General features: G+C 41.9%; 1 protein-coding gene across 3 annotated transcripts in view; it reads left to right on the forward strand.

Annotated features, from left to right (window-relative positions):
* The window catches only part of MBTPS1 (membrane bound transcription factor peptidase, site 1), a 32,749-nt gene that overhangs the window by 4,654 nt on the left and 14,844 nt on the right, over nucleotides 1–13,251 (forward strand). For all 3 annotated transcript variants that reach the window (XM_035118276.2, XM_035118277.2, XM_060275946.1), the window contains exons 4-13: nucleotides 107–310; nucleotides 1,246–1,356; nucleotides 2,937–3,046; nucleotides 3,409–3,525; nucleotides 4,803–4,870; nucleotides 5,827–5,929; nucleotides 6,933–7,084; nucleotides 9,617–9,778; nucleotides 10,057–10,201; nucleotides 11,144–11,332. In XM_035118276.2, the coding sequence (XP_034974167.1) occupies nucleotides 107–310; nucleotides 1,246–1,356; nucleotides 2,937–3,046; nucleotides 3,409–3,525; nucleotides 4,803–4,870; nucleotides 5,827–5,929; nucleotides 6,933–7,084; nucleotides 9,617–9,778; nucleotides 10,057–10,201; nucleotides 11,144–11,332 (1,361 nt within the window). The remainder of the gene's footprint in view (nucleotides 1–106; nucleotides 311–1,245; nucleotides 1,357–2,936; nucleotides 3,047–3,408; nucleotides 3,526–4,802; nucleotides 4,871–5,826; nucleotides 5,930–6,932; nucleotides 7,085–9,616; nucleotides 9,779–10,056; nucleotides 10,202–11,143; nucleotides 11,333–13,251) is intronic.

Raw genomic sequence — 13,251 nt, forward strand, 5'->3', positions numbered from 1 at the left:
CCAGTGAAGTGGCAAGAGATCATTATATTTACTTAAATTTCCTTATTATTCTGCTGCTTGTACAATGTGATTAGTTTCTAAAACATTTCAACTCTCAAATATCTAGCTGATCCAGCATTTCCCTGCAATGAAACCAGATGGACACAGAAATGGCAGTCGTCTCGTCCTCTGAGAAGGGCAAGTTTGTCATTGGGTTCTGGATTTTGGCATGCAACAGGCAGGCACTCAAGTAGGCGTTTGCTGAGAGCCATACCCCGACAAGTCGCTCAAACGCTTCAGGCGGATGTTCTCTGGCAAATGGGTTTTACAGGTATTCTTAGATTCATGGAAATTTGTACCCTTGATCACAGTAAGAGTACATCAGTGTGCATCTCATTTTTCTGACATGGTCCTTTTGTTGTGGGAATGACTAGCAAGTACATTCCTATGAGCAGAAAATATACTCCTTGCAAGTAGTCTTCCGGAGGATCTGTATCCCCTAATGAAGTTGTACATTCATAGCACTGACTTGAACCGTTCTAGTAGTCATTACCTCTTTCCAGGGAGCCCTAGGAACTGGAGCTCTCAGAAGAACCAAGGTTAGGGGTTTGAAGCATCCTCCCCAAATTGCAGTTGTGAAATAATATCTTTTGTGTTATGTCTCATTAACCAACTTGAGTTCCTTGGAAAGCAGATGATATGGAAGTTTTAAAAATAAGAATTACATTCTTTGTGGAAACCATGACAATATAAAATGGATATAAGTTTTTAAATGTATGTCTAGATCCCTGTAGGCTAGTTCTTGTGACCTTTCCTTTGGGAATATTTTAATCTTTGACAAAGCTAATTATTCAAGCTGTAATACATACCTCAGAAAGCAAAGTCAAAATAGGGCATAAAATCGTATTTGCCATTGCATCGCATTTGAGTGGCTTATCTGCATAAATATTGATAATCTTTTCCAGAATGCTAATACTCAAGTGGGGAAAATGATATTTTTTTTATTTTTACAATGTAAAGCAATAAAAGCCTTTCAAAGTTGACCCTGCTGAAGTGTTCTTAGTACATTATTTAGGCTCAATGAAAATATGTAGCAAGCTTTGTATGACTTGCTAGCTGTTAGGAAGAGAAAACATTTTACTAAGCAATAGATAAGATTTATGCACCTCTTAGTATCCATTTGCATTCAGGAATATGTTCCTTAGACTACAAAAGAAATGTCTCTTGCTCATCTGTAATTTTATAAATCTGCTTCTGTGTAAATAGGTGCTGGTGTAAAAGTGGCTGTATTTGACACTGGACTTAGCGAGAAGCATCCTCACTTCAAAAATGTAAAAGAGAGAACAAACTGGACTAATGAGAGAACGTTGGATGATGGTGAATTTCATTATTTCATTACTAGAGTTTGTTTCATTCAATATGAATTGTCAGTTGTGTGCTACAGTGGTATATAGGTAAGGCTAGAATGCAATGTCTGTTCCTTAAGGTCAGGGAGGGAGAACCTATGGTCCTCCAGATGTTGGACTACAATTCCCAAGAGTGCAATCCAGTGCATCCAGTGGTCAAGGATCATGGGAGCTGTAGTCCAACAAAACATATGGCGGACTACATGTTTCTCACTCCCTACTTTAGAGCTCTGGGGATTCCTTCAGTGCAGCATGTGATTAGTACTGGTGTTTTAAATTTAATTCTGCACCGTTTCTTTTATTTCTCTGTACAAATGGTTTCCGAAGACAGGTCTACGTGTCTGTACATTTATTAAACATTTATTTGTAAAAGCCTAAGTCATTTTCCAGCCATCAAAGCGGGCCTTGGAGGCATGTGATCTAGTACATTATTATAATTCAAGAAACATTTAAACCCAACCATTACAAATGCAGCACATGGTAAAAATTGTGAATTTACTCCAGCTTAACATCACTTCATGTGGCACATGGACCTCTGTCCTCTGCCAGTTCTTCTGCAACTTTCCCTTAATGTCGTTTGAATTATGTCCCAAGTGCATTTAGGAGCACAATATAAATGCTTACTTGGAGGTGCCATTTAAACATGCCACTTAAATCAGCAACCCTTAAATCAGCAACCCATTTAAATCAGCAACCCTGATCTAGAGGCTGTTTTGTACATGTGGGTGCTCCAATGTGTACATACCCTGTTTCTCATATTTTAAGACATACCCATAAAATAAGCCATAGCAGGATTTTTAAGCATTCAAGGAATATAAGCCATACCCCGAAAATAAGACATAGTGATAGGTGGAGCAGCAATGCCGGCCGCGGCAGGAGGAGGAGGAAAAAAATAAGACATCCCTTGAAAATAAGCCATAGTGTGTTTTTTGAGGAAAAAATAAATATAAGACGTGTCTTATAATATGAGAAACACGGTATCGCTCCTGTGCATAAAATGGCTTCACAGCCATGTTGGGGAGTGTCCTGCAAACTCATCCCCATTACAGGAATCAGGGTGCGTATGAAACCATGGATTGGGATCACAATATTCTAGATGGGTTAATCTTATGGCATCCATGTCTGAAGTGCTTTACAGGGCGACATGAGAAGCATCCCTTCTCTGAGGAACTTTATAATCTAAGGGAGGACAGTCTGCAAAAGCACATAAGGAAAAGCCTGCTGGATCAGGCCAAAGCCCCCCATCTAATCCTGTTCTCCCAAAGGCCACAACCTGTTGCTTATGGGAAGCCTGCTAATAGCACCTGCATGCAACAGCACTCGTGATTCTCAGAAACATATTCAGGGGCATATTGTCTCCTGACAGCGAGGTAGAACATACCCATCCTGTCTAGTAACCACTGATAGCTTTATCCTCCATGAATTTGTCCAGTCTTTTAAAGAAGGAGAGGCTATGTTAAAAAGGAATTGCTGAGGAAATGCAGCTGAAATATCTGTAAAAGCGATGTAACCTTTTGAGCTTTATTTTAAAGCATTATTTATGTTCAACAGGTCTGGGTCATGGGACTTTTGTAGCGGGTGTGATAGCTAGCATGAGAGAATGCCAGGGATTTGCTCCAGACTCAGAACTGCACATATTTAGAGTCTTCACTAACAACCAGGTATGCTGCCTCAGATAACATTGATGCAAGTTTTATAGGATAAGATGCTACATTATGCATGCTGTTCAGTTTGGTAACTACTGAGGGCTTTCAATCTGGAACATTCAGATTAACATATTTTGAAATCACCTACAGCAATTCTCAAATAAAATTTTGTTTTTATTATGAAATTGTAACTCCAGTTGTGTTTAAAAAGCAAAATTGTGGCTTTATAAAGTAATAATTGAAAATGCTAAGAGATATATGAGCTTTTTTGGCTTATGAAGTGGTTTTGTGGGGGGGTGGTGGTGGAACTCTGTTGTTTAAAATGTTTTCATTTCTTACAGTGTTTGGTTTTTTAAACGAGTTTCCCTCCTAAATAGGTCTCGTACACATCTTGGTTTCTGGATGCCTTTAACTATGCGATCTTGAAGAAGATAGATGTATTAAACCTTAGCATTGGAGGTCCCGACTTCATGGATCATCCCTTTGTCGACAAGGTATGTGTGAAGTGGAGGAAAGGCCTTGGTAGCATCCGTTTGTGGCTTTTGTAAATGTATCCTGCGCCTTTGAAGCATTCGGGTTAATTTTGTAGTGCCTGTGTACCTTTACAAGTATTACTGTAGTAATACCTCTGCGAACGTCTGCCTCATCTAGCGTCCATTCTGGCGAACGTCCGCAGCAAACCCAGAAGTACCAGAACGGGTTACTTCTGGATTTGCCGCTCACGCATGCGCAGAAGCGCAAACTGCTCCGTGTGCAGACGCGACACTTTGCCGTGCGTCCTTTTCGGCTAGTGGCCGGGGCCCCAGAACGGATGCAACACAAGCACGACTGTATAAGCATTGCAGAATAATCTCAAGTAGCCCTTCTGCAAATGGAAGGGCTCCTACTATTCACATAAAAAGACCCCCCCCCTCCTTTGCTGTCCCAGAGGTTCACCCAAGCCCCTGAAACAGATTTTGGGTTGGAGGTAGGTTCAGGAGGCTGCTCAGAAAAGAAAAAAATGGCAGGAGCATCCCATGGGGTCTTAGGATGTACACTATTATCTTTGTAACCATGCTTTCCTCTAAGGAATATTCAAAATAGGTCGGTGTTCACATGATCAAATGCCCCTTCTCCAACCAACAGATCTTTCTGCAGTGGAAACTGTCATGTCACAGAGGCGTTTCTCCCACCCAGTTCTCTGTGTGGAAATACTAGGTTTTTTTGGGAGGAGAGTTACCTACCTTCAGTGGTGCCGCCTAAGCAGAAGTTGATTATGTCAGTGAGAACTGTGGCTTAAAGGCTGCTTGAGTTAGCACGAATAAATTTATATGTGGGCCTCAATGTGGAATTGGAACATCAGGAATTTATTTCACATTTCTCCAGGCAGCTTGTGTTACAGTAGTGAGATTTTGGAAAGATTTAAATTTAAGGGTGTTGTTATTGAAAATACTCTTATTACAGCAATCTGGTATCCATTTATTGAGTCCATTAATTCCAACTCAGTATTGATTTGTGTAGTTATTTTGAATTTTAGGTCACAAAATGGGTCTCTCTCTCTCTCGGGGGGGGGGGGGGAATCTAACTAGGTTTTGCTTTGTTTTCATTGTTAGCATCTCCTGAGAGATACAAGTAGGTACCACCTAGAGTAGTATGTTACTGGTTGGTTTCTGAGACTCTCAGAGAGCGGGTTATTCGTTTGTAATTCTGGGTTGTAATGATTATGATATATCATCCTCATTATCATCACTTGTTTGTATGTTTCAGCAATCTGAGTTTCTTAATTTTCCAGGTATGGGAGCTGACAGCCAACAATGTGATCATGGTCTCTGCTATTGGAAATGATGGGCCTTTATATGGGTAAGTGCCAATGATATTACACGTAGGTAGCCGTGTTGGTCTGCCGTACTGTATTGGTATGAGCTCATACCAATAACAAACTTAGTTGGTCTCTAAGGTGCTACTGGAAGAAAAAAATATTTTGTTTTGCCAATGATGTGTTCTTTCAAAATAACATCCACAGATAAAATAACACCTTTTCCCTTCAAAAAAATGTAAAAAGATGGTTTTGTTTCTATGGCAACAGAGCTCATTCTGATGACAGGTACTTAGCAAAGCAGGTAAGGTTTAACAAAGTGGCTTAACAAACATTTTATGATTGTATATTTTATTGTTGTAACCGATCCTAGGACCTTTTAGGAAAGGGTATATGGTTTATACATTTTAGGAAAGGGACCCAGGTAGCGCTGTGGTTAAACCACTGAGCCTAGGGCTTGCTGATCAGAAGGTCGGCGGTTCGAATCCCTGTGACGGGGTTAGCTCCCGTTGCTTGGTCCCAGCTCCTGCCAACCTAGCAGTTCGAAAGCACGTAAAAATGCAAGTAGATAAATAGGAACCGCTGTAGCGGGAAGGTAAACGGCGTTTCCATGTGCTGCTCTGGTTTGCCAGAAGCGGCTTTGTCATGCTGGCCACATGACCTGGAAGCTATACGCCGGCTCCCTCGGCCAATAATGCGAGATGAGCGCGCAACCCCAGAGTCGGTCACGACTGGACCTAATGGTCAGGGGTCCCTTTACCTTTACCTATATGGTTTATAAGGCCTTGTCCGACTCCTTGATTCTAAATCTTGGTTGAAATCTCTGTGAAGCTCACCAGGTGATCAGGGCCTGTTCTCTTAGGTCTCTCTCTCTTGCTCATAAAATACCTGGGAGGATTAAGTAAAAGGGTGGGGAACAGAACTATGTAGATTTGCCCCCATCTTCTTGTAGAAAGCTGAGGTAGGGCTGTGATAAATAACAATTCAATACCGATTTCAGCACACTCAACAACCCTGCTGACCAGATGGATGTGATTGGAGTAGGCGGCATTGACTTTGAAGATAACATTGCTCGGTTCTCATCAAGGGGAATGACCACTTGGGTAAGCATCTTCAAGCATGAGCAGCTTTGGGAAGCATGCAAGACCTACCTGTTGGGTGCAGGGTTAAGACAGGAAAGGCTGTGGGAACTTACTCAATCTGGATTGGCTTTTACTTAGTTTTGCTAATTTTCCAGCCCTTCCTCCTCATATTCCTTGACTTGAGTTTTTGGTATTGCCTATAAATTTAAATAAGGAAATTTGCATAAAAGACGGAAACATCAGAATAATGGTAAGGGCCCATTATTTGTAAGTAGGAAATTGTTCATAATTATTATGGGAAAGTTTTATATTACAAAGATGCTGGGAGACACAGTGCATTGTGACTGAATAAATTTACTCATGATGATGTTGCACCAGCAGTAATGAGTTGAGTGAAGTTATAGTAATTTCAGGCCTCTAGTGCCAGAAGAACTAGAAACCCACTGTTTTTGCATCTTCATGTTTTAATTCAAAAATACAAAGTTGTTTATAAAAATGTTTGTATACATAGACAACATTGAACATAAAAATAAATTCAACATGCAGAATTTTTCTCTATTAAGTTTTAAATCATCTTGTTAATGATGCATATGATACATTAATGCTACATTAACATCTCAAAGCACCCCAAAGTTACCTTTTGATACAGGAAGCAGACAATTTTCCCTGCAATATTCAAACAATAGTTTTCAAGTTAGTAAAAAAATATTGCTGTTGCCCTTTCTTTTCTGTTTTCTGATAGCAGCAGCAGTGTGTGTGGTGGGCATAGAGTGACATTCAACAAGAAGCATCAGCAATCATCTCAGAATCTGAAAAATTGTGGCCAATGCTGAGTTTATAAAAGAACAGCAAGATTTTTGCCTATTCTGTTGGAGCAAGCTTTGCCAACCTGATGACCTCCAGATGTTTTTAACTGCAGCTGTGCTAGCTGGCATTGATGAGGGTTGCTGTGCAAAACATCTGGAGGATACCAAGATGGCAAAAGCTGTATAAATAACAGAAATTCTTTTGTTTTCCTCCCAAGGAACTGCCTGGAGGTTACGGCAGAGTCAAGCCCGACATTGTTACTTACGGCTCCGGAGTAAGAGGTTCTGGCATGAAGGGTGGATGCCGCTCTCTCTCTGGGACCAGTGTGGCTTCACCTGTGGTGGCAGGTGCTGTCACCCTGCTAGTAAGGTAAGTGGAGAATGCAAGCACCACAAAGGTTTACTTAAATAAAGATTAATTGGCTTAGCACAGGGATCAACAGCTTTTGGGGGCCTATGAGTACATATGCAAACTGAAGAAACTGCTGTAGGCAGCACATGGAAGCATACCACAAGTTTTTCTGCTGGCTACCAATTTCAGGGGGGGGGGAGTGGGAGCCCTGTGGCGACCAGGGGAAGGCCTCTGTGGGCACATGTGTGCCTGTGGGTACCATGTTGGCTAGTCCTGGTTTAGGATCAGTAAGCCTCAATTAGCCTTGAAAGGTGTCTTCCCCCCGCTCCTGAAAGCTGTTCTGGAAACACAGCATGCTCCGGGATTTCAGAGTAAGCGGGGTTTGCAAGCAAAGTGACTACTTGCTTTATGTTGCTGCGAGTTAGTGGCTGAAGGGAGATTTGAACTGAGGATATTCTGGCTCCACAGGTTTCAAGTTCAAAGGATACCTGTAGCTTTATCAGTTTTAAGGAATTGTTACAATCAGTATTAAAGCGCTTCCTTAGACTAATAGTTGTTTAATCAGCATAGCTGCCAAGTTATCCCTTTTTAAAGGGATTTTCCCTTATGCTGAATAGGCTTCCTCGCGAGAAAAGGGAAAACTTGGCAGCTATGTTAATCAGTGTCCTACTTCAAGCAAGCTTATTGCATGAATTGATCACCCATATCCTGTGTTGTCCTATGAATTTGGAATTGTTTCGTTAAAAAATTAATAGGCTTGGTTGTTGCATCTAACATTCCTACCATCTTATATTCTTTCATAACAACATTTTAAAATTTGAAGTAGCTAAAAAATCTGCTGTTTCTGTGACCTTCATTTTACTGAGAGAAGCCTTGATGCTTTAGGGGCAGTATTTCTTAGCTTATGAGTCACAACCTGAAAGTAAGTTGCAAAAGCTTGTGCAAGTTGGCCACAGACCACGAAGTTAATCCTTAACTGGTATAATGATAGTTACAGGTAGGTAGCCGTGTTGGTCTGAGTTGAAGCAAAATAGAAAAATTCCTTCAGTAGCACCTTAAAGACCAACTAAGTTTTTATTTTGGTATGAGCTTTCGTGTGCATGCACACTTCTTCAGATACACACAGTATCTGAAGAAGTGTGCATGCACACGAAAGCTCATACCAAAATAAAAACTTAGTTGGTCTTTAAGGTGCTACTGAAGGAATTTTGGTATAATGATACCTTTTCTAACTTTTTGTTTCATTGCTATATTAAAATGCTGTGTTTGTCACTTGTAACCAAGCATCTGAAAAGACTAAAGTCTTTTATTTTAACACTTGGGAACTGTTCAGCGGCGGCTGGCAGCAGATCCGGTGACAGTTTGCCACAAGGTGCTCATGCAGGGAGTTGTTTTCAGCAACTGTTAACTGCTTGCCTCTGACACACAGGCACCTGCACAACAGAGGCAAGCAGTAATAGTCACCCAAAACAATTCCCTGTATGAGCATCTTGTGGCAAACCATCACTGGACCTGCCGCCAGGGCTAGTTAATAGTTAAGCCAAAGGTGATTTGGCATTTGCTTTGTCAAAATTTGTCAACTGCTTTTCTGCTGAAGAAAAGTTAAAATGCATTTGAAAATCATTTGCAATGATGCTGTAAAGTTGTCCTTGAACTTATTAAACTGTCATGTGATTGGGTCCTCAAAAATAATTTGTTGGAAGTAAGGTTTTCTGAAAGTTGGCTTCATGTTACCAAAATTACTCCATTATTACTGAGTATCCTGAACTTGATAATGAAGCAATGCCTGTGCTGCTGATGTTTGGTGGTACATATGTTTGTGAGACAAACTTTTCAGCAGTGATTGCTACAATGGCAAAATACAGAAGCAGGCTGCATCGTTAATAATTATCTGAGACTTTGTCTTGCTATCATCAAACACCACTTGTGGGTTGCCATACCAAAAGGTCGGGAACCACTGCTGCAGGGACCAAGATATCCAAATCTGGGTTTGAAAATTCTACATTTGTACCCAGTTGGATTTACAGTACTTCTGTGTAATATGCATAGGATTGGACCAGGCATCCCCAAACTTCGGCCCTCCAGATGTTTTGGACTACAATTCCCATCATCCCTGACCACTGGTCCTGTTAGCTAGGGATCATGGGAGTTGTAGGCCAAAACATCTGGAGGGCCGCAGTTTGGGGATGCCTGGATTGGACTGTACAACAAAATTGTCTGAGCCCTGGTAGAAACTGTACTTCAATTTTCTGTGCCAATGCGTAGTCCAATTCAATGTTACTCTGTTAGCATTAGTGAATTATTCCTGGGATAGTAAAGAAGAAGACAAAATTTAAGTACTGTACTGTACTCCTTTTTGTATGTGTGTTTAAGAGAAGGTACTACTTATACCAACTTCCCCAGTGTTTACTTCAGTAAAACGTACTGGAAAAGGTTGCAGTTTCAGTAATAAAAGAAATTATCACAAGGCTGTGATTCATTTTTAACTTTAGCTTGGCTTGATCGATGCCAGGGCAGTAGTATAACATTACAACTATTTGTCATTTTTAGCACAGTTCAGAAGCGTGAAATGGTGAATCCAGCTAGTATGAAACAGGCTCTGATCGCATCCGCACGACGACTTCCTGGGGTCAACATGTTTGAGCAAGGGCATGGCAAACTTGATCTTCTCAGAGCCTACCAGATTCTCAATAGTTATAAACCACAGGCCAGGTAAGACTGTATGCCAGAGGTCTGTTCACCCCTTTACTAAACAATCTTCTCTATTTATTTATGAATTTAAAAATATGTATTGCTATTATTTCCATGACTGTATTGATTCAAAATAATACGAGCATCTTTGACTCTGTCTGGTGTATTTACAATTTTAATTTTAGTTTTTAAAGCCTGGGATTTAATGGAGAAGATTAAAACACTGGTCTTTTAGGCTCACAGCCTGTTTATTTATTTATCCTTTTTATGCACGTATTCATTTTTTCTTGACTGTTTAGTTTGAGTCCAAGCTACATCGATTTGACAGAATGCCCTTACATGTGGCCGTACTGCTCCCAACCTATCTACTATGGAGGCATGCCAACAATTGTGAACGTTACTATCCTTAATGGAATGGGAGTCACCGGAAGAATCGTAGACAAGGTAGACTTTGAAAGAGTTGAGCCTTATTCTACAGAATGTTAGCTTCTCTTTCCTCCTGTAGATGAGATGTTTTGAGAAGACCTGATCCTAAATATATGCATCAAATTGAAACTTAAGTCCATTCACCCTCTTTCAATTTTATACAAGAAATTTCAAAATCTGCTGTTAGGATAACATGACAATTAATTTTTGAGAACAATTAAGTGGTTTGATGAATGCAGCAACATGGTTGCAGAGAAGCCAGCATTCTCTATCTGCTGGCATAAAGCCTCTTGAGCTAGAAGACAGTTGAGTTTTTGTATTGCACAAGAGAGGAATCCAATGCAACAGTTATGCTGTTGCGCAACAGATTCCACAATATATTTCACAACAAAGTTACCAGCAACCTGCTTGTGCATTCTTTAGCACAACAGTGTTCTAGCGCAGAACATTTTGCCATCGTATATCCCTAAATGGCTTTAGCTTTGTGCTAATTGGGTACACGATTCCATGTTTTTATATTGTAAACTTTCAACATAAGCATTTTAAGGTTGTGGGGAACAGGAAGACTAGCAGTCTGCCTGACTGTTGCATCCAGTTCTGATGGAGTGCTTCCACTGTGGAAAATGGCAAAGTATATCAAAATGCTGTGTGTAGTTCCTGATCGTCATGTTGCTCTCTCTCCCTCATGCCTGCGCCTCCAGGATGCCATTAAAGGACTCTCCAGTCCACCTTTGTTAACCTGCAGGTCAAAGGTGATGTCATTCCTATTTAGTAAGCTCACCAAGGAAGAGCAGATCCAGAAAATGCATTGCTTTGTTTTCTTGAGTGCTGCCCATGGAAGTGGTGCTTTATTGATCCAGTGTTCTGATGAACAAAATGCAATAGGGATAATGTTAGTTCAGAGTCGCATATATATCCATCAGTGTTTTAACCAAACCTGTTTTGTTTTGCGTTATCTAGCCCGACTGGCAGCCTTATTTACCACAGAATGGAGATTACATTGAGGTGGCTTTCTCCTATTCCCCCGTTTTATGGCCTTGGTCAGGGTACCTAGCAATTTCTATTTCTGTTGCAAAGAAAGCAGCCTCATGGGAAGGCATTGCACAAGGACACGTCATGATCACTGTTTCCTCTCCGGCCGAAAATGAGGTATTTCTTACTTTGCTGTTTATTAAGCTGTACTCTGCTGCTGTTTACCCTAGCACAGTATAGCACATGACTGAGCATGCTACTAGGAGAGAAACACGTCAGTAATATAACTTTAACATCCCTATCCCTTATTGCTACAGCAGCACAAAATATAGTTAGACAATTGAATTAAGGTGCTTTAAAGATCAAGCAAAAGGCAAGTGTGTTCTCTTTCCATGTCTGAAAACTGACATAGAATTCTGAAGGTTGTAGCTCTGCTAGACCATGTGCTTTTCTTAGACTAGCAGCAGGAAGCACATAATCCAGGTGCCAATTGTGGCCCTCCCAGCCTGTCTGTCACTCAGGAATCTCCATTGCCCATACTCTGTTTCTCAGCCACACTCCCTAACCTCAGACCACACCTCTCACCTGCTTCACACACCCCTTGCATGTTTTTGCTTGGTGAATTATGTCCTTGAACTTCGATGAAGCCTCTTGCTTGTCTGGATGGAGGATAGAGGGTGTGTGTGTGTGTGTGTGTGTGTGTGTGTGTGTGTGTGTGTGTGTACGTGTACGATCTAGTCTGCTGCACAAAGGTAAAATCGACCTTCATTGCTCTGCCCAGTTTTGCTTCTAGCCCTGCCCACCACTGCCATGCAGGCTCCTGGAAGGTTGATCAAAAAAGGTTCCTCACCCAGTCTGTGGTTGCTTTCATAAATGTTTTTTGTTAATTCATACCAAGTAGGGCTGGCCTTGAGATCTAAACCTACTGGGCATATTGATGTATGTTAGGGGTGTGGGCACCAACGAGAAAGGAACAAAACAGTACAATCTAGTTTTAAAGCACATGGACTTGGGACCCAAAGGAGTGCTTTAGTTTTGCCCAGGTACTTGGACACACTTAGTGTGACTCTTGAAGATTTCTTCTCTGGACAGCTGATGATCTCTTCTTGCGCTATTTTATTACAAGCTGATTTTGAACACACAATCCTTCCTTTCAGTACATGGCATAAATATTGTTTGGAAAACACAAGCACAAAATCTGAAATAGTTCAGCGCCTGTATCCTGCCTTTTGTCCAAGGAGGTTGGAGGGTGCTGTAGTCTTGGAGCAACCTTGCAAAATAGGCAAGGCTTTAGATCTATTCCATTCCAGCTTTCACTCTGGTCATGGGGCCCAGACGGCTCCGCTTGCCCAAACTGATGATGTCCATGGGCAGCTGGACCGAGGTGGGTCAGCAGCCTTCAACATCGTCGATCACAAACTTCTCGACCACCGCCTCACCGACGTGGGGATTCGGGGCACAGTCCTTCAATGGCTGCGCTCGTTCCTTTCGGGTCGGGGACAGAGGGTGGTGCTGGTGGGGAGCTGTTGTTGTGCTACTCCTTGGTGTGTGGAGTACCGCAGGGCGCAATTCTCTCCCCGATGCTTTTTAACATCTTTATGCGCCCCCTTGCCCAGCTTGTCGGAGCTTTGGCTTGGATTGCCATCATTATGCTGATGACACCCAACTCTATCTGTTGATGGATGGCCACCTGACTCGGCCCCAGACACACTGATCAGCTGTTTGGAAGCCGTGGCTGGATGGCTGTGTAGGAGCAGGTTGAAGTTAAATCCTTCGAACCCAGTCCTTTGGCTGGGTTGGGACGATATGGGGTTGGGAGGAGCACCTCAAGGGGTCCTCGCCGCAGGAGCACATTCATCCAGTGCTATACCAGCTGCACTGGCTCCCGGTGCAGTACAGGATCAGGTTTAAGGTGCTGGTTTTAAACTTTACAACCCTATACAGCCTAGGACTCTTGTACCCACGGGACTGCTTCTCCTGGTATGCCCCATGGAGGACCTTAAGGTCTGCAAATAATAACACCCTAAAGATCCCAGTCCCCAGGGAGATTAGACTAGCCTTGACCAGAGCCAGGGCCTTTTTGGCCATGGCCCCTG

This window comes from Zootoca vivipara, chromosome 6 (genome assembly GCF_963506605.1).
Source record: "Zootoca vivipara chromosome 6, rZooViv1.1, whole genome shotgun sequence".
Lineage (NCBI taxonomy): Eukaryota > Metazoa > Chordata > Lepidosauria > Squamata > Lacertidae > Zootoca > Zootoca vivipara.